Genomic DNA, 21201 nt, shown 5'->3' with positions numbered 1-21201 from the left:
ATATATATATATATATATATGTATGTATATTGTTTTTCATTTTTTATTGTTTTCTGAGATTACTTACCTTAGTGTTAGATTCCATTAGGAGGTGGAAGTTTTACATAGGTATGAAATTATTTCTCAAGCAAGTTCACAGTAGAAATTACTTAAATTAAAAAGTGCCTAGAATAACACGTTGAAATGTCCTTGTATATTAAACAATTACCTGGTTTTTTTTTTTTCTTTGCCGTTGCAGCCATTATATTTCTTTTGGAATTTCTGACATGTTACAACTTGAAGTGCTGTGACCATGTGTGTACATATGTGTGTGTGTATTGTATTTAATTATTATTTGTCATGTAAATTTAAATGGTTTGAGAATCTGTCACTGACCTTGTAGTGACCTTTAATATCTTTGTTGACAATAATCTATGCGTACACTGCAATGGCAGTGTCAAAAACCCAGGGCTGACAGTCACTTGGGAGAAAGACGTAGTAGCATAAGATTATGAAATTTGAGAAACATACTACTTTAACACGACTCATACGTAGTTAACATTGTATGTTTTAATGTTGGGATGGAGTTGTTGGGTTTTTTAACTATCATTTTAATTGTGCACAACGGAAAATTACTTAATGGGATATAAAGGAAGTAGTTCTCAAAAGCCTCAAATATTTTTATTTCTCACATAATTTTTTCCTTGCCCTCATTTATTGGTTTTATCTTCATGTGTCTCTACCCGTTATTTAGATTTCTCCATATGCATAAAGTACACACAGACCCACTGAATACCTCATGAATCCATTTCTTTTATTACAGTTAATCAGGCAGCAAAAGAAGACACGATGGTTTTGAAGATTGGCTCTGTTGCTATGGCTCCCCAAGCTGACAATCCCCTTGGCAGAACTGTCCTCAGGAAAGATATTTACCAGTAAGTTTATTTTCTTATCTTCGATCTTGCAGCAATTTCATCCTGCAAAGAAGTACACTGATCAATAAAACTTGCTTAGTGTGGCCTGTAGAAATACTTTTCATTTGGGATCTTTTGATATTTAAAACCAGGTTTTTCTGATTTTCTTCAGTTGTGGGTTTTTAAATTCATTCAGACAAATCAAGTATTTCTGTGAAGTGTTGATGAATAACAGAATGTAAGTACCAAAGCCCCATAAAACTGAAGAAGCGCAGTTTGGAAAATTTTAGCAGACTTTAAATTTGACCAAATCTCTAATCACATAAGAAACTGAGGTTCGCTCCAGAACTACCACATCCTACTGCAGTCATTTTCTTAATTTCACTATAAGCCATTATTTGAAACGTAGGTCTGTGGATGTCATGTGGATCAAAGCTGTAAAGAAAAGCAAACTTCTAAGGAGAAATTTCACAGTAAACACTTTCTGTGAAAATGCCATGCTCTGGATTTTGTCACTGAGTATTTGCAAACCACACCAAGCATATATGGACAACTAAACTGGTGAACATGTGTAATCAACATGATAAAAATAATACATCATTCATACTGGCACTGCTGCCAGACATAAAAGTGCAGTTGCAAATAATACCAAGTGAGAAAAATCACAGAAGTACAGATGAACAAGTGTCTTATTCATCCTGCTGGTCTGCTTCTCAGATGAGGTGGTGTCATTCTTTTAAAAATAAATTCCTACTGTTCTCCAATAAATGTTACCGTTAGGAAAGATTCTGATCTTTGTAATGCACTTACCACCTAGAGGTTGATAGCAATTTTTACTTTAAGCAGACCTAGGGATTTGATTTTCTCAAATTTTTCCGTTATTTGATATTTTTTTCTTTTGAATTACATATCATGTTCTCTTTCTTGTATTACTTTTGTTGGTAGCTTATAGTATGCATCCCTTAAATAAGTTCTTATTTTGCTAGCTTACGTAGAATCTCAGAATGTGAGAACTGAAGGAGGCCTTTGGAATTTTCTAATCCAGCTGCCTTATTTTATAGATAAGGAAACTGAGGATCCAAAACAATAGCTGTCTCTGGTTAAGTGATGATGATAGACACAAGATCACAACTCATAACTGTTTACTCTCTCAGTATTTAGGAGAAGGATTACAGTAGAATTTTTTCTGGGCGAAAATAATTTAATCTTCTAACATTTGAAAAGGTTTTCAGGTGTATTTATCTTTTATTTTTCATTTCAGAAGTAAGCGGCCCTCAAAGAGGGTCTTACTTATGGTGAAAGAAATATGTTTTGTATTAAAAGATCTTATCACCATCAATAAAGTGAACTCCTTTCCTCCTCTGCCCTCTCCACATTCTGGCTCCTTAGAAGTCATTTGTGAAGATATGGCTCCCTTAGGCCTGTTTGTCATTGCTTTCTTCTCATTGTCCTTGAACTATTTTTTCTCAGTTGCTGTCCGTATTTACTTTCCATATTTTCTTCATACTTATTTTTTCCTTCCCTTTCTGTATCTTTATTCTTTATCTTTTCCTTTTCTATATTTCTTTTTCTTTACTTTCTACCTTCTTTCCCTATCTCGTTTCCTTCCCTGTTTCGCTGCCTGTATTATTTTGTAGAATATGGAAATATAAAGCCAAAAAGTAAATTAAATGTAAATAACACAGTATCTCTTTTAGATCTTCAGTGCCTCATATCCTGAAACATGCAAAATATATAAAAATATGTACTAAGTACACACAAAGTACAAAAAAGGTACTTTATAGAATAAATGCCCCAGTTTTTTTATAATTGACAAACCAAGGTGCACAGAATTTTTGCATGATTTGCCAAAAGCATACACTTAACTAAAGGCAGAGAATTTCAGAATCATTTTTTATGAATTCCTTTCAGAACTGTTTTTAGATTTGTATTTTTAATCATTTAGTCCCTCTCCTTGATCATATCATTTAGTCATTGCACTCTCCCACTGCATATTTTTACTTCCTCTTTCTTTTAATCTGCTCTTAGTGTTTATTTCTCTCTTGACTTTTCTAACTTCCTCAACCAGATCAGTGGCATCTATAAAAATCCATAACTAACATATTTGATGGTGAAAAACTGTATGCTTTCTCCCTAAGATCAGGAACAAGACAAGGATATCTGCTCTTGCCCCTTCTATATAGCCTTATACTAGAGGTTCTAGCTAGGGCAGTTAGGCAAGAAAATGAAATAAAAGACACCCAGATTGTAAGGAGGAAGTAGAACTGTCTTTTTGTAGATGACATGATCTTGTATATACCAAATCTTAAGGAATCCACTGGAAAACTTTTGGGCAAGCAAGTTCAGCAAGGTTGCAGGATACAAAATCAAATTATAAAAGTCAGCTCATAGTAACACTAAGCTATGCACTACCTAAAGGTGAAATTAAGAAAATAATTACATTTATAATCGCATCAGAAAGAATTAAATACTTATGAATAAATTTACCAAAAGATGTGCAAAACTTAACCCTTTGAAAATTACAAAACATGGGTGAAAGAAATTAAAGATCTAAAATACATGGAATCATATCCTATGTACAAAGAATCTTAAGAAGATCTAAATACATGAAATAATATCCCATGTGCATAGATCAGAAGACTTAATTAATGTTAGATGGCAGTACTCCCCCAAATAATTTGCATTCATCATAATCCACACATCAAAATTTCAGCTAATTTATTGGCAGAGATTGACAGAACTGGTTCTAAAATTCATATGGAAATTCAATAGGCCCAAGCAATACTGGAAAAGAAGAAGTTGGAAGGTGGACACATCCTGATTTCAAAACTTAGGATAAAACAGTAGTAATCAAGACAATGGAGTACTGGCATGAGGATAGATACATATAAATGAATGGAATTGAGATTCCACCAACAAACCATCACATTTACTATCCATTGGTTTTTGATAACCCAAGATAATTCAGTAGTAAAGAACAGTCTTTTCAACAAATAGTATTCGGACTACTGAATATTTACATGAATTTGGACATTTACCTTATACCATACATAAAAATTATGATGTAAATATAAGAGATATAAATATAAGAAGTAAAATTCTGGAATTTATAGGAGGAAGGAAAGGAATAAGTCTTTGTGCCCTTGGATTAGGTAATGGCTTCTTTAAAATGACACCAAAAGCTGAGGAGGGGACAAAAGAAAAAAAATAGGTAAGTTCAGTTTTATCAAAATTGTAAATTTTTGTGCTACAGAGAACTCTGTCAAGAAAGTGACAGTCTATAGAATATGAGAAAATATTTACAAATCATGTATCTGATAAGAGACTTGTATCCAGAATATATAAAGAACTCTTAACAGCCAATAATAGAAGAACAACCCAATTAAAAAATGGGCAAAGGATTTGCATAGATAAATATGCAAAGAAGATATAAACATGGCCAATAAGCACGTGTTAAGATTTTCAACCCAATTAGTCATTAGAGACATGCAGGTCAAAACTATACCCAGTAGGATGGCTATAATAAAAAAGACAACTGATGTGGAGAAATTGAAACCCTCATGCATTTCTGGTGGGAATGTAAAATGGTGCTGCTACTGCGAGAAACACCTCATAAGGTTAAACATAGAGTCATCATATGATGCAGCAATTCTACTCCTAGGTATGTCTCCAAGGTGATTGAAAACTGTGTCACACAAATGCATACCCACAGTGGTCGTAGCAGCACTACTCATAATAGCTAGAAGTGGAAAATACCCAAAGGTTTTTCAGTTGACAAATGGCTAAACATATGTGGAATACTCATGTAATAGAATAGTATTCTGCCATAGAGAGGAATAAAGTCTATGTTTTAACATAGATCAACCTTGGAAACACGCAAAGTAAAAGAAACCAGACAAAAAAGCCACATATTATATGATTCTATTTATATTTAAATGGAATGACCAGAACAGACACATCCATTGAGACAGTAGAAGAGTGGTTGCTAAGACAGAAGAGAAGAATGACTGCTAATGGGTATAGGATTTCTTTTTGGGGTGATAATAGTGTTCTAGAATTAGATAGTGGTGATGTACCATAATTTGTCCAGTGAGTACTTGTACAGTGAGTGAGGTATAGTGAGTGCAATGAGAATATACAAAAAACTAAATTATACACCTCAAAAGGATCAATTTTATTGGATGTAAATTGTATCTCAATAGAGCCAATTGTTTTAAATCAAAGATTGATGTCACAAATTGGTCCAGAGGAATTAAATTCCAGAAAGAGAAATACCTGTTCTAGGTGTATGGAGACTGGATGCACTTTTCACCTTTGGAATTATTTGCCTTATCTGCTATAAGCAGGGATATTTTATTGTGGAAAGGAATAAATCAAGGGACATTTATTGGTCATGAGCTAGAGTGACACATTGGAATCTGGAGGAACCTGAAACACACAGTCATCCATAGTGGTTTTTGTTTTTTGTTTTTTTGGGTTTTGTTTTTGTTTTTTTGAGTGTTGGGTGGGGAGAGGGAGCTGGTAAGAAGAAATTGAATATCACAAAGTTTCACATTCTTTAAAAGATAAAGCCATGTTGGAAGTGTACTCTTCAATACAGTAGTCACTAACTACTATGGCTCTTCTGCTTTTGGAATGTGGCTAGTCTAGGGGCACCTGGGTCACTTAGCAGGTTGAATGATGGACTCTTGGTTTTGGCTCAGGTCACGATCCTGGGGTCATGGGATCGAACCCCACGTCAGGCTCTGTGCTGAGGGTGAAGCCTTCTTGGGATTCATTCCCTCTCTCTCTCCCTCCCTCCCTCCCTCCCTCCCCCCTCTCCCTCCCCCCTCTCCCTCCCCCCTCTCCCTCTCCCTCTCTTCCCCTCTTCTCCTCTCCCTGTCTCCCCCTCTTCTCCTTCTCTCCCCCCCTCCCCCCAGCCTCCTCCTCCTCCTTCCTTCTCCCTCCCTCTCCCTCCTTCGCACTCCTTCTCCCTTCCCTCCCCTAACCCCCCTCCTCTGCCCCTCTCCTCTGCTGGCACTCTCTAAGATCAGGTAAGATAAGATATTTTAAAAAAAGAATGTGGCTAGTCCAAATTGAGATGTTCTAGAAGTATAAAATACACACAATATTTTGAATAATTAATAAAATATCTCCTTAATCTTTATGTTGATTTTATATAATGATAGCAATACTTGGATGTGTTGAGTTAAATACATTATTACAACTCTTTCCCACTGTATTTTTAAACCTTTTTTCAGTGTAACTATTAGCAAATTTTAAGTTACAGAGGTGGTTCACATTTGTGTCTTGCATTATATTTCATATATATATAGTACAAGTCTACTAGGAGAGGCCTACAACAAACACAGGACAAGTCTTGCCCTTGGGACCTTTGAAACCAGAGGCAAATTAAGTTTAAAGCTGTAAACCAACCCCAACTTAGTTCAGTTAATGATTGAATCAAAATTATCCCCTGCTTACCCATTCTGCCTGGCAGGAAAATGTGTGCCTTCTCTAGGAGAAATAACTTAACTTGTTTTAGTCTTTTTATATATGATGTCCAATATATAATCAAAAATTATAAAATATCAAAGAAGCAAGGAAATTAGATCCATTATCAGGAGAAAATTTAGCTCGTAGAAGACCTACAGATGATTGAGATGTTGGAATAAGTAGACAGGAGTTTTAAATAATTGTTAATAGTATTTTAAAAATGTTGAAAAGATAAAGAGTTCATAGAAACGAGGTCTATTTAAAATTCTAAAACTGAAAAATACACTGTCTGTAATTAAGGAGTCATTGGATAGCTATAACAGCAAATGGGCAAAGCAGAAGATAGGATTTAGTGAATTTAGACATAGCTAAATAGAAATTATCCAAACTGAAGCACAGAGAGGAGGAAAAAGTGAACACTGAAAAACATGTGGGTCACTGCCAAATGGTTTAATGTATGTGTAAGTAGGAGAAAGAACAACAAAAGGCATAACTAAAAGGATAACCCTTGAGAGTTTTCTAAAATTAACAATACTCATTAACCAGCAGACCCAAGAAACCTAGTACCCTATCCTCAATAAAAGCAAAATATATGCAAAGAAAACTACATCTAGGGACAATATGGTCAATTTACTGAAAATCAAAAATAAAGAGACTTCTCCCTGATGAGCTGAGGGAGAATGCTGAGCAAGGAGAGAGAGAATGCAACATCTGTCTCCCACAGCACAGGTTCCCAGGTCTAAAATGTGTCTGTACCTGGGAGAAAGGAGATGCCTTTACCTTTAAAAAGTTGGGTATTTTCAGGGTGCCTGGGTGGCTCAGTCGGTAGAGTGTCCGACTTTGGCTCAGGTCATGATCTCGCGGTTGATGAGTTTGAGCCCCACATCTGGCTCTGTGCTGGCAGCTCAGAGCCTGGAGCCTGCTTCAGATTCTGTGTGTCTTTCTCTCTGCCCCTCCCCCGCTCACGCGCTGACTCTCTCTGTCTCAAAAATACAATAAATATTAAAAAAATAAAAATTAAAAATTAAAAGGTATTTTCATTATTAAAAATATGTATGTGAAAATTCAAAAAAATCCTAAATGCAACCAATAAAAAAAAAAACCTTTGAAGGAACAATAGTAAGACTGAAATAACTGAAGATCTTAAATCTGAAGATGAGAAAACTAGGGGACATAGGACCATTCTTTAAATACTTGACCTGTCATGTGTCACAGGGAATAGTTTTATTCCTTCTGAAGCTAAGAACAGACCTAAGATCATTAAATTAGTGAATAGTACAATGACAACTTGCAGCTCAATGGAATGAAGACCTTTCAGTTATAAAAGTAATAACAATGGGGCTATTTGTTCTTTATTCATTATTTAACAAATGTTTTTTTGTGAGCCTACTGCACATTAGGCACCTTTCTAGGTATTGGATGAGTGTCAAGACAAAGAAAAAAGCCTTGCTCTTATGGAACTTATATTTAATGGGGAGACAGTCACAAATTTAAAATATTCTATAATACTTGTTGTGGAAGCAGGGAAGAAGACAGAAAATGGGGAGTTAGAGATGGACATCATGGCCTAATAAGAGAAGGAATGGCTCACTGAGAAAGCATAAGGATCCTGGAACAGGAGTGTACAAATGAAGCCAGTGTCAGCTGAAGCAGTATATGCCTGAATCAGTGTGGTGAGAGACAGTATGGAGGAAACTTAGAGGCCATTGTTAGGCGTTTGGCTACCATTTTGAGTGGGAGATGGTTGTGGAGGAAAATAATCAACACATGAAGAATTTTGAAATAATGATTTTGTTGTTTACCAGATATCTACTTGCAAAAGGACATGAAGGGATCACCAGCAAGGACTAAAAATATACATTTGAAAACAGGTGAAATCTGCCTTTAATACAAAGGAGTCACAGTTCAGAAGAACAAATGAGAGTTTGACATTGATCTCTAAAGGAGTCATGTTAAGGATTATTTCTGTCATTTGAATTAACCGAATATGTGATATGAAAGTTTTCTGATTTTTGAGGGGTTGATTTCTTCATCAGATGAGAAGCCTTCAGAGAGTTTGAGCTGGAGGAGTGGCAGGATCCAATTTATATTTAAGCAGATAATTCAGGCCAACACGTGAAGAATAGACTGCAGGCAGGGAAGGGCAAGGGTCTGTGACTGTTGCACTAATCTTGGCAGGAGATGATGGTGGTTTGGCTGATGGTAGTGGCTGTGGAGGTGATGAGAAGTGGTCAGATTCTGGACATATTTTAGTGGTAGAGCCAGGAGAAGTTGCAGATGGATTGCACATGGAATTTGAGACAACGGAGATAAGGATAATTCAGTTGTATGGCCTAAGCAACTGGAAAGATGAAATTAACTGAGGGAAGGAAAACTGTGGGAGGATTTAGTTTGGGGTTTGGCAGGTGGAGAACAGGAATTTACATTTTTTTGAAATGTTGTGTTGACAATCCTAGGAGGTACTGAGCTCCCTCTTGCTGATATAGCAGAGGCTGATCAACCATGTAGAAGGGTAAGAAGGGGTTGGTTATATGTTGAATTAGACCAGTGCGGCTTTTTAAAAAATTTTTTTTAATGTTTATTCATTTTTGAGAGAGAGAGAGCATAAGCAGGGGAGGGGCAGAGGGAATGGGAGACACAGAATCTAAAGCAGTCTGCAGGCTCTGAGCTGTCAGCACAGAACCCGAAGTGGGGCTTGAACCCATGAGCTGTGAGATCATGACCTGAGGCAAAGTTGGATGCTTAACCATTTAACTGACTAAGCCACCCAGGCGCCCCTAGACCAGTGCTTCTTAAACTGAATGTATCTATAAATCACCTGGGGATCTGTTCAAATGCAGCTTTGACTTGGGAGGTCTGGAATGGGGCCTGAAATTCCCTATTTCCACCAAGCTCCCACATGGTTGCGTAGAACACTGATGCTGGGTGATATTGATGTGCTGCTTCAAGGGCCACACCTTGTGTAGCAGATTAGGTGGTTTCCAAATCTTTTGAACAAACAAGGTTTAAAAAATATATTTTAATAAATGCTGATAATTTTTAATGCCAAACATTCAAACACTGTGACAGCAAGTAAGTATCTTTCATCCCCACATTTTCCTGTTCCCTAGCAAGACCGTCCTCAATGGAGTCTTTTTTTAAGTTCAGAGTTTTTACAGATTTGCAGTTGATACTGGTTGTTACTTTTGGGGTCTATGATTCAGAAAATGTGAAATAATAAAACATGTATTAAATTACTGACAACTTACATGAATTTGCACCTCATTAGTCTCAAAAGATCTGATCCACTAGAAAACAACAGAGCATATATAACATGTTATTTATCCAGTGTTCATGCCCAGCTATATGTTTTCATGAATTCCTCTCTTGACCCTCTGCTGTTTTTACCTACTTCCTCCTTTTAGTCTACTGATCTTTCTAGTTTCCAACTACTAATTCCTGCATAAGGTGATCTCCCAGTTTCCTTTCACCTCTTTCTGAGATTCTCCTATGATGTGTTCAACTGTTTTTTTCCCTGACTTACACTGAAGTTCTGAAACACAGTTTGGCCTGATAGATTTCCCTCTATCTTACACAATCTCATTCCCTCAGAGATGATTCAGGTTCTTGTCTCTGGCTAAAGAGCAACAGAGAAACATTTAGGGATAAAAGGTTAAAAGGCAGATTTAAAAAAAAAAATGACCTATGCTGAAAAGTGTTCCTTCATAGGCTGATTTAAGGAAATTAAAATAAGCATTATGAAGTAAACTGTTTAAATGTGTTTGTAACTTAAGCACATTAATGATTTAATAAATTTAGTTACATTTTTTATGTAAATGATTTATATATATTTTTGGAAACTATGTTCTTCAAATGCTGGTATATCATCTGCAGCTCAGTAACTGGAGAGTTTATGTTTGTTTCTACTAAAAAAAAATGGATGTAAGTATCAGTCAGGACCTTATGCCATTCTATAGTATACTCACTATAGGAAAATTACATTGGATTTATATTATCTCTACTTCCTAGGACTTACCTAAAAATTTCATTGACTATAAACCTGAATACAGTCTTACAAGTATTTTAACTTAATTTTTATTGTTTTAAATTATTTTTAACTATTTTTTTAAATAAGAGAAATAGAATAAATAGCTCTACATAAGTCATTAGAACAGTAGGGATTTTTTGAGACATTCATGCTATCACATTGCATGTATGTATACATGCATTAACTCATTTATTACTTTAATTCACTTATTTTTAAAATATTAATTATTTCACTTATTCAGCAGATATCTACTGAGTGCCTACAGTGTATGTAACACCAACGCTAGAAATGTACTTTTGAGTAGGACTTAATGGTACCTCCCTTCATTGAACTCAAGACCCCAAACATATTATTCAAGTCAATGAAATTACATTGTAAAGCTCTGATAGATTCAATAGCATAATAATTCACACTTTATCTACAACACCTCCCACAGAGCCTGGATTAATGAAATAAGCAAAATCAGAAGTTATGAACTTGCACCCTAAACTTTTTCGTGTCCTTACGGCATTAAGTCTGTACATCTTCTGAAAATTATGATACGAGGAAGGAATGATTCCGGAAGTTCCATCCAGACAGGTTTCACAGGAAGGAACAGGGAAAAAGTATTCTTCATTTCCATTCAATGATTTTTCTTTTTAAAAGTGGAAGAGAATAGAAACATTGACATTAGTTATTCATGAGTCTATTTAAGTAAATGCATCATTTTTCCAGTATGTTTTAGTGATCTGTTTTTAAAAATCCTTTTATAAATCCTTTTATAAAATATAAATCCTTTCATAAAAATCCTTTAAAAAATTGTTTACAATTCAGTTTATCATTATTTAGTAGTCTTGTTATCAAATTAAAATATGAAAAGTTAAAATAGAATTTTTTAAAATAACAAATTGTTGAAATACCTTTTTAATAGTAAATCTACCTTTATTTTACTCTTTTAATAAGCCTATATTAAGGTTTTTAAAATAAAAGTGTAGTGTTCATTGTTTAAGTTAAATAATATATGCTATAGAAAATAGAATCCCACTGCTTATTCTGATTGCTGGCTATTTCCTTACTTTGTGGCCATTGTTAACAGGTTGACACTTTTTTAGACCACTTCTGTGTGTCTGTAAGAGAGTGACAAGCCAGCTCTACCTGTCTTAAAAAATGGGGTCTAAATAGTGTTCTGCAACTTGGGTTTGTTTCAGCTCAGTATGTAGTAGGCACCCTTCAGTGTCCTCATACTCAGAAATGCTTGCCTGTTTTTGAACCATTTTAGATACAGATCAAGAATCTATTTAAAGACTACTTTTTGTGTCTAGCCAACAAAATGTTCTCCATTATTAAAAAACACTGTGAAAACTTCTGTAGAACGTATTGTGACAAAGACTTCCAGACTTCAAGACATCACTGTACCTGGGAAACTGTAAAAGGAAAATTGAGTTGTTTCTGTCAGTGAGATAGCTACTGGGTGGTTTTTGAAGAACAAATATATCAGTACCAATAGGAAACTGAAATAATTACAGCTGTTCTTTGTTACCATGTGAATTGAAAAGACCCAAGTGGCTCACAGTAGTCACTACGGTATGAATTAAAATATTGTAGGCATTTGGGCTTTAATGTCCCACTTTGAAACTCTGCTCAACATCTGTAATAATGCTCAAGTTTTAACATGACAAAATTTCTTTTAACCCAACATGCATCCTCTTCTGTGAGCTGACCTCAATCTCTATTTCAAGTCTTGCTGGCATTTTCTTACATAAGAGTCTTGTTCAAATTATTGAATATATTTTGTTTACCCCAGTAATGCTTAGTAGGTTCTTTGCTGTGGCCCTTCTTTATGTATGCATTTTCAATTTTCTTGAAATATACTCTTCTTCCAGATTAGCCTTTCAAGGAGTTTTTATTATAAAAACTTTACATTGGAGAGGTTATGAATTCTTGAAAAATCTTTTTCTTTGGTGTTCAACATCATTAACGTAAACAAATTCCTGAGAATCACATCTTTCTTTTTAATGTCTCGCTTAAATCCTTCTCTTTAAAAAAACAAAAAACAAAAAAAATTCGTAATTATTTTACTTAGAATGTCTTCTTTCTTTGGCCTTCAATACCAGTGCCTGAGGTACCTTTCTGCAATATAACAGCAGCAGCAGCGGCAGTAATAGCTAACATCTAGTGAGTGCTTCCCTCGTGTCAAGGATTCTACTTGATGTTTCAGCGCAATGCTTACTTCACTATAACCTTTAAGTAATAAGAGTCAAGTATTATGATTGTCTGTACTTTAGACATAGAAACTGATTCTACAGACATTAAGTGATTTCTCCTGGGTCACGCATAAAATAAGTGACAGAACCTGTTTCCATCGTCCACGCTCTTTACCACTACATTTTGCTGCCTGTTACTGAGTTTCTTATAAGATGCTGGCTTTAATTTTTTGATTTGTGAGCCATTAGAGACTCTTAAACACAGAGAACAAACTGAGGGTTGCTGGAGGGGTGTATGGGGTGGGTGGATGGGTTAAATGGGTGATGGGCATTAAGGGGAGGGCACTTGTTGGGATGAGCACTGGGTGTTATATGTAAGTGATGAATCACTAAATTCTACTCCTGAAGCCATCATTGCACTACATGTTAACTAACCTGGATTTAAATAAAAATTAAAAGAAAATAAAAGTAGATCTTTTAAAAAAAAAAGATGCTGGTTTTAGTTTAATTTACAGTTAACCAGTGTATAGCTAAGGTTGAACTTAATTTTTTTTGAAGTTTTGCATTCATATTTCATTAAATTTTATAAGTGTTTAGATATTAGTTTTTTTTCTAACAATATTCTTGTTAACAGTGAGTAAATGGAGGGGCCCTCGGTGGCTCAGTCGGTTGAGCGTCTGACTTCAGCTTAGGTCACGATCTCACGATTCGTGGGTTCGAGCCCTGCGTCGGGCTCTGTGCTGACAGCTCACAGCCTGGAGCCTGCTTTAGTTTCTGTGTCTCCCTCTCTCTCTGCCCCTCCCCTGCTCACTCGCGCTCTCTCTCTCTCTCTGTCTCTCAAAATCAAACATTAAAAATATAAATAAAAATTAAAAACAGTGAGTAAATTGAAACAAACTAATAGGCAGAAGTTTTAGTGCATTTTCCTTAGGTTTCCTAAAATATTACAAGCTACGATGGCTTAATATTACAGCTATTAGAGCCATAATTTATGATGAAAACTCTTATAATCCTAGTGTTTGAGTTCTTTGGTCCTTGGATGTACTTGAACATAAAATCTATTTTGAAAGAATTTTCATTAGGCTGTACTTCTTACTATATGATCTACATAAAATCTCCCCATTAACATCCCTAGCTAATGATTTTGATTGTCATCAAGCTTTTTCTCACATCTGTTTTGAGCTGTGAAATGAATCATGACCAGATGTAAATATTAACATAGATTTGCTGATTAATAAACTCAGTATATGTCTGTGATTTTTATTTCATAAGATATTTCAAGTGATTATAAAACATAATGATAAATGTTTACCTCAGTATAATTATTTCTTTAATTCTGTCTCAAAATTATGAAAGAGAAGGAAAAGTTGAAACTCTTTTTTCTTTGTTGTATTTCTTCTTCCCAGAGTATTCTTACATATCACAACTTTTCTCTTAAATTGTGTAGAAGAAGGTATTGATTTTCTTATGTTAAAACAACTGTGCACTGTTTGTTCACATATTTTTCATATGCAAAAGTTATATCAAAGTTAAATAAGCATATGGAATTTTAGTACCTTGGGCTTTTTTCTCTCACATCCTGTGCAATTGAGAAATACTGTGTTTAAGCTACATGTATGAAAATGGAGCTTATAGAATTAGACATATAGATTTGGAAGTCATTTAAGATTATACACAGACTTCCAATGTCATTGCTGTATCATATGGTTTAAAAATTTACAAAAATTTTAATATCTACCCTAAAAGACTTAACCTAGTGATTATAACAATCAAATTTACTTCATACATTTTTCTAAAATATTTTATTAAAGAATTTTAAAATACTCAAAACATTTTTTTTTTTTTACTTTTTTTTTTTTTAATGTTTATTTATTTACTTTTGAGAGACAGCACAAGCGGGGGAGGGACAGAGAGAGAGGGAGACACAGAAATCTGAAGCAGGCTCCAGGCTCTGAGCTGTCAGCACAGAGCCCAACATGGAGCTCGAACCCACAGACTGTAACCTCATGACCCGAGCTGAAGTCAGATGCTTAATCGACTGAGCCACCCAGGCATCCCTCTTTTGTACTCTTAATTACAAAGTTTCTTAATCTTCATCATTTACTTGAGAGAACTATATTCTTCTTATAATTCGACGTTTGTAAAGTTCTGCCTATAGCTCTTGGTAGGAGCCACAAATATTTGTGAGTCTTCTGAAGTCCCTTCTGGGATTTTATCTGTGACTAATTTATCCCATAGCTTTTTAGAAACTTTGCCAGTTGTTGAATTTTTCAGCCATTTCTTTACAGGCATTTGCTAATCCTTTTTTGGTACATTCAGTACTTAATTGATTGAATGTAGTATTGGGTTTCAGTTTTTCTCCATAGAGAATTTCATTCTCTTAAAAATTGCCTACAAGCATTATATGAAAACTCCATGGTAATTTTGACTAACTTTTTAAAGACATCTTTTATAAATGAGGCTTCTGACAGGTGTACTCAATCTGTGGCAGTTTCATTTATGGAATTTTACTTTTAAGGAATTACAAACATTAGAGGAGCTGATTCATTTTCAGCTTATCTTAGAAATCTTCTCTTAGATTTCCATTAGTAGTACTCCTCCAACACTTGTTCCATTTTTTGCTTTTTTTTATGGACAACTTGTGCAATAGTGGTTGCTGTCCGCTTCTCACTGATGTGCTAACCACCCACCACAGTAAGTGTGAAAACATGCTTTGTTCTTTTATAATTGATAAGAAAATGTAGCTTTCATTACAAAAATTCATTTTATGGCGATAATTTTGGCAGCATAAGTGTTGACATAAAATACCCATTTTCTAAATGGAAGCTTTACTGAAATCTTGTTAAAGCCGAATTTTTTTTAAACTACTATAAAAAAAAGTCTTAAATTTTTTTTGACTTTGATATACAATCACATGAGTTATTTTTTAAATTACAGTTTACTAAAAATCAGGACTCAAGTATCTCATTTAAGGTTTTAAATAAATAGACCTTGATGCAATCCAAGAGACAGGCATTTGCATGCAACAGAACATTTCACCTACATTAAAACCTTGACAGTATCTTTTTGTCATTTTTAACCTTATAATGGTGATTCTGGCTTTTCATAGGGTTAATGTTCCCGATACGAAATAACATTAAATTGATGTAACCATTGAAATTCATGGTTGAGACTAACTTAATTTTGTTAATCTTGTTCTATATGTACATTTCAACAATATACATAGGCCCAAACAATTGTTAATTGAAACAATATGACCAATAGAAATTCATAGATGAGATTAATATGATTAAAAACTGTGCATGTATGCTTTGAAAAATTGTCTTTATTTACAAACAAGAGATTATTCTTTTTCTGGAAATACTAATGATAGCCTTTCTTTATTCCTAATGAATATGCAATTCAAGGGTTGGTATTTCTCTTCTATGTCCTTTTACAATTTCACTTAAAACCTAGCTGACCTTCTACTCTAACTCTGAGCTGTATTTTCCAGATATACTGTAAAGATCAAATTTTACAAATCTCCATAAACTATGCCCTTCCCCTCCCAACCTTTAATTTCTTTCTAATTTTCTTTCTATATGAATGTTCTCAAAATAACCATTGTTTTGGTTTGGGGCAAGATATGTTTCATATCTGGTGACGTTATGTCCCTAATCCTATAATGCTTACTCTTGGTTTCAGATAACGCTCTCTTAGCAAATCAGAGAGATTGGGATAGTAGGTATTTAGAATAACTTGTCTAAAAGCTTTGTTCATAAATACTATTGGCAGACTTTTAGTCCCTGTCGTGTTCTTCAGCTGATCTAGTGTGAAGGCTTCGGATTTACATTTGGCCCTCACCAATGTTACTGCGTCTTTTGTGGCTTCCTGTAGCAGGATGTAGGTTTCCATGAATGTATTTCTATTTGTTGCCAAAAGCTACCTCAATAACAGTGTTGAAATGACTCTAAGTTTTACTGTCATAGATTTTGGAATGTTATATTGCATGTATTTAACCCTTTTTATTGATATGTTTAGATGTTTTACACTAGAAATTCATGTTGGAAAGAAGTTACAGAATAATAGAATATGTTTAGTTTCATTTCATGACAGTTTTATATTATAAACTTGGAAAATCTATCTTGTATTTCTTTCAGATACATTTTGGTTATATAAAGTATGCTGGATATATAATATATGCATTTCTGATTGTATATTTTCATTGAGGCACTAACATTATCATGTGAAATTATTATCTGAACACTTCTGGGCTTAGAGATAAGCAAGAGAGTGCATAGTTTACCTTTAAGATACTTAGGAAGACTATTTAACAGAACCACTGTCTCATAAGACCATTCTTTAAAGAACAGTAAAAATTGCTATTCTCTAAGTGTCTGGTGTACAGGAAGAATTACATTTTTTCTCAATTAATAACAAAGATTGAATATTTTAACTAAAAAGTAACCCTCATGTTTATTCTTACAGTTATTCATATAATGTACCCTGTTCATCACCCTGAATGAATTAAAGAGTAGATATAGAGCTTAGAAGATAAACAGATAAACGGAGTTTTAAAAATCTGGTGGTGGCTGGCTGCCTCATTCGGAAGATCTCAGGGCTGTAAGTTCAAGCCCCATGTTGGGCCTTGAGCTTACTTAAAAAAATTAAAATCTTCAACCAGCTTTGAGTTTAAGAAACTTGTAAAAGCGAGCTGTAGTGTTCGCTTTGTAATTATAACTTGAGGAAGACCCCTTTTACTCTGTGTTGACTAGGAGTGTCTACTAAGCCCTTTTTATCTTCTCTCTATAAATGTAGAAGCTAATACAAATCAAGTTAGAAGGCATCTATGCATTCATTTAATATGTATGGTTAATAATAAGTTACCTCTACACATTGTATGAGAAGACTTGCTAACCACAAATAAGAGTCTATTACCCAAAAAATACTTGTTTTTTTGCATGAGATCAAGTAAGTTTTTATTTTCTAAAGTACCAATTTAAACAACAGCTTCTATGTACACTTATCTTTATTTCTTATATTAGTGTATATTGACTGAGGTCACTGTCCTTAAACAGTCCAATTGTACCTATTTTGTCTACTAGAAATACTTATTCTTTATTTGGAGACCTTGTGTCCTCTGTGCTGAAGACAGATATTGTCTCAATCTGAAATACTTTTCTTGCCCATCATTTTTAACATTGAGCTTTGAGCAAAAACTAGATACCTAAAAATTAATCCACATTGACAAAGGTAGAAAAAATTACAAATTAGATTCCAAAATAGATAAAAATTAGCACATAGCTAGTTTTTTTTCTAGTTCTTTTTTTCATATCTTTATCTTGAGTTATAACTTAAATTTAGGGAAGTGTATTAATTATTTGTATAAGCTTGATGAACTTTTACGTAGATACGGCCAAGGTACCACCACCCACCACTCCAGAAACTTTTCCTCATTTCCATCCCACCCCGTGCCCTCCACTCCAAAGATAACCATTATTCTGACCTCCATAATCATATATTCTTTTTTGACATAAGTTGTGAAAACATTTTTTCTCCACATAGCTTATCATGTGTAAATCAACATAGTTTGTGAGCCAGTGTCAAATCACACAATTCAAAAATAAATGATTTTGATCGGAATTAAAGTACAACTTTTAACTTCACTTGGTCATACCTTAATATCAGATTTTCCATGTGAATCTTTAAAGAATGTAAGAAAAACATAAACTCGATGTAAGAAGATGAAAAATTTTTATTAATAGACAACTCTATTCATTAGACATATTCCTAAGATACACTTCAATAACTGTGGTTATAATGTGAGCTTTTGAACCAATTTCTATGAATTTTATTTATTGCTACAGTTATTTAGTGCCCGTTGTCGTATACATACATACATACATACATAGGACTTTTGTACATCAGAGTATATAGCTTCTTAAAAGGAAATGCCGCTTTTTATTCCAGGACTCCGTCCTCTAACTGAATTGACTGTCGTCCAGGTATGGGTTTGATAAACTGACACAACAGTGAAAAGAATCCCTGTCCCATGTCAGCTTATCAAACACACTATGGACAGCATGTCTGTGGCATTGAACACATTACCAGTCACTTAAGTTCTGAATAGAAGTCACGAAGCTGATGTTCAGTGAAACACAACCTCAGTATTTCCAGGTGATTTTAAAGAACACCTGATAAAACTGAGGTATAGTACCACAAAACTTGAAGAATAATGCAAAAACTAGGGAAAAAATACATGCATAGAATTAAAGAATTGCAATGTCATTGGTTCAGTTTGGTGACAGAGTAGATGTTAATGAAATATATGATAATTTCTTAATATCCTGGTTAAAAAAATGTCAAAATATATTGTAAACATATTTACACCATAGAATAACACAGTAAAATCAAATATGTTTTGATTTTTTTAATCCTAGTTAATAGCAGAACAGATGACTCTCAGGGAAAGTTATCTTTCCATCTGTATCTCTATTTTTTTTCCAACTGAATTTATTGGAAAATGTTCATCCTCAGAAATTTAGCAGCCTTCACTTTGCATAGTGTGCCAGGATCATTTGTTCAGGTTCCAGGCTAAGTATGGGAATATTAAAAAGAGAATCTTAAAATTTATTCATAGTGCCATAAATACTTTCTGATAAGAAGGTAACTTAGAAGATGATTTAGGGCAAAACGTGTTTGCTTACATAATGTTCACCTTACTTTACATATTTCAAAACAAAATAGTTAAATCTATAATATTTGTGAGTGAATTTGCCTGATACTACCTCATAAAAATGTGAAAACATTTTTTATATTTATTTTCTATACATTTTAACCAGGCGAAGAGGAAATGACATGATGTGGTTACAGTACCTCATCAGCGGAGCTCCTTTGAGGTGCTTCAAGTGGAAGTGAAGGGAGCAGTGCTGAGCAGAAAGCGCTCTCCTCTTTGGAGAAAACTGCAGTAGCCAAAGAGCTTTTTTAACCAGGGACTACTTTTAAATGTGTCTGGTCACCTCAAAGGATATGTAGAGCGTTTCCTGCCAGTAGGATTAGAGGAAGGAAGCGCCAGGCCAAAATGTTTGATGTGTGATGTACTGTAATTTCTTTCATGTGTTTGGTGGCTTTTATATGTTGATCAGTGTTCCGCTACCAATTGTGACCCTGGTGTGGTCCAGGTCATTAAAGTTCTATGTTCCTTAATGTATAGGGTCATTAACCATACCTAGGAGCATTATTATAATTAAGGGTACTGTTTTCTTTTAAACTGCCACCTCTCATTTTCATTAAGGTATTTATTTTTCATAATTGGATAATCCTCCTAAGGACTGATTGCCATGAAAGAGATGATTTAGTGCTAGGGACTGCCAATAGTAACATCACCATAGACAGCCCTTTATGTTTCCTCACTTTACCTTATGTACCTGGTTTTTAAATCAGCATTTTCTTCTCACAGTCTCCTACAGGCATATAAATTTCAAGAAGGAAACTAGCCTCAGAGTGTAGTTTTCCTGGGTATGTGAGGTTTAGAGGCAGTAAGAATAAGTATTGACAAAATCGCCATCAGCACTGTTATACATTTTTAATGAAACAAAATTGACAATTACACATGCTCTTTACTCTTCTAAGATCACCTAGAGCAGTGAAGTGCTAAACCACTATAGCTTTAGGCTGCGTTTCAAACATAAATGAGCAACAGTGACTGATTATATATATGGCAGAATTTGATAAACATCTAAATGCTCAGCTGTAGAGGACAGGTTAATATAATAACGGTGTATACATGCAGTGAAATTCTAAGTGACCATCATCACAAAAAACGATATGTGTGCCTGTTTATTAACATGAAATATGCTTTAGGTATTTGGTAAGTGAACAAAAGCATTTTTAAAACTGCATATAGAGTAAGAGCTTATCTACATACATGTTTACATATTAATGGAAAATACCCTGGGGCACCTGGGTGGCTCAGTTGGTTAAGCATCTGACTTCTGCCCAGGTCATGATCTCATGGTTTGTGAGTTCAATCCCCTAGTCAGGCTTTTTGCAGACAGCTCAGAGCTTGGAGCCTGCTTCCAATTCTGTCTCTCCCTCTCTGCCCAGTTCCCCCCAACCTCCCGCTCACGCGGGGTGTGTGTGTGTGTCTCTCAAAAATAAATAAAAATTTAAAAAAAGAAGAAGAAAATACCCTGGATTGTTATACACCAGATTGTCAAAGGTAGTTACCTGTGATCATTGGTCTATGGGAAGTTATTTTCCTTGTTTTTACTGGTGGATATTTTCTAGATTTTTTAGACTAATTTGAATTCTCTAACTGCAGTTTTAAAAAGTAGGAAAAAATGATAGCTTTATATCCATTCTTTAAGTCTTCAGATAATGTTTTAAATTTTTAGGGTTTTTTTTTTTTCTGCCTCCTTAATGTAAAATATATGAAAATATGTTCTTTATTCTTTCATATTTATCTTTTCTATGACATTTATATTTGCTTTTGGGATCTTTTTTATACTTTTAGTATGAAATCGTTAGGTTGCCCATTAGTTATTCAGCACTCAATAGTGGTGGTGCTCAGGAAATATATGCTTTATTCTGGTGTGTGTGTGTGTGTGTGTGTGTGTGTGTGTGTGTGTGTGTGTGTGTGTGT

At 34.5% G+C, this 21201-nt stretch overlaps 1 protein-coding gene and 1 long non-coding RNA gene across 7 annotated transcripts in view; one reads left to right on the top strand and one right to left on the bottom strand.

Annotated features, from left to right (window-relative positions):
• Nucleotides 1-21201, top strand: part of VPS13B (vacuolar protein sorting 13 homolog B) — an 805502-nt gene that overhangs the window by 469407 nt on the left and 314894 nt on the right. For 5 of the 6 annotated variants that reach the window (XM_049633567.1, XM_049633568.1, XM_049633569.1 and 2 more), the window contains exon 30: nucleotides 803-914. In XM_049633567.1, the coding sequence (XP_049489524.1) occupies nucleotides 803-914 (112 nt within the window). Of the gene's footprint in view, nucleotides 1-802; nucleotides 915-15228; nucleotides 15273-21201 lie in introns of all 6 variants that reach the window. The other variant, XM_049633572.1, reaches the window with a different exon arrangement.
• On the bottom strand, nucleotides 773-19702 carry LOC125924803 (uncharacterized). The gene is made up of 3 exons (XR_007458585.1): nucleotides 19434-19702; nucleotides 10902-11029; nucleotides 773-956 (listed from the first exon to the last, which is right to left on the bottom strand). It is a non-coding gene; the product is annotated as an uncharacterized LOC125924803 (long non-coding RNA).

Source organism: Panthera uncia, chromosome F2, assembly GCF_023721935.1.
Source record: "Panthera uncia isolate 11264 chromosome F2, Puncia_PCG_1.0, whole genome shotgun sequence".
Classification (NCBI taxonomy): Eukaryota; Metazoa; Chordata; class Mammalia; order Carnivora; family Felidae; genus Panthera; species Panthera uncia.
This window is presented reverse-complemented; position numbering and strand designations above follow the sequence as displayed.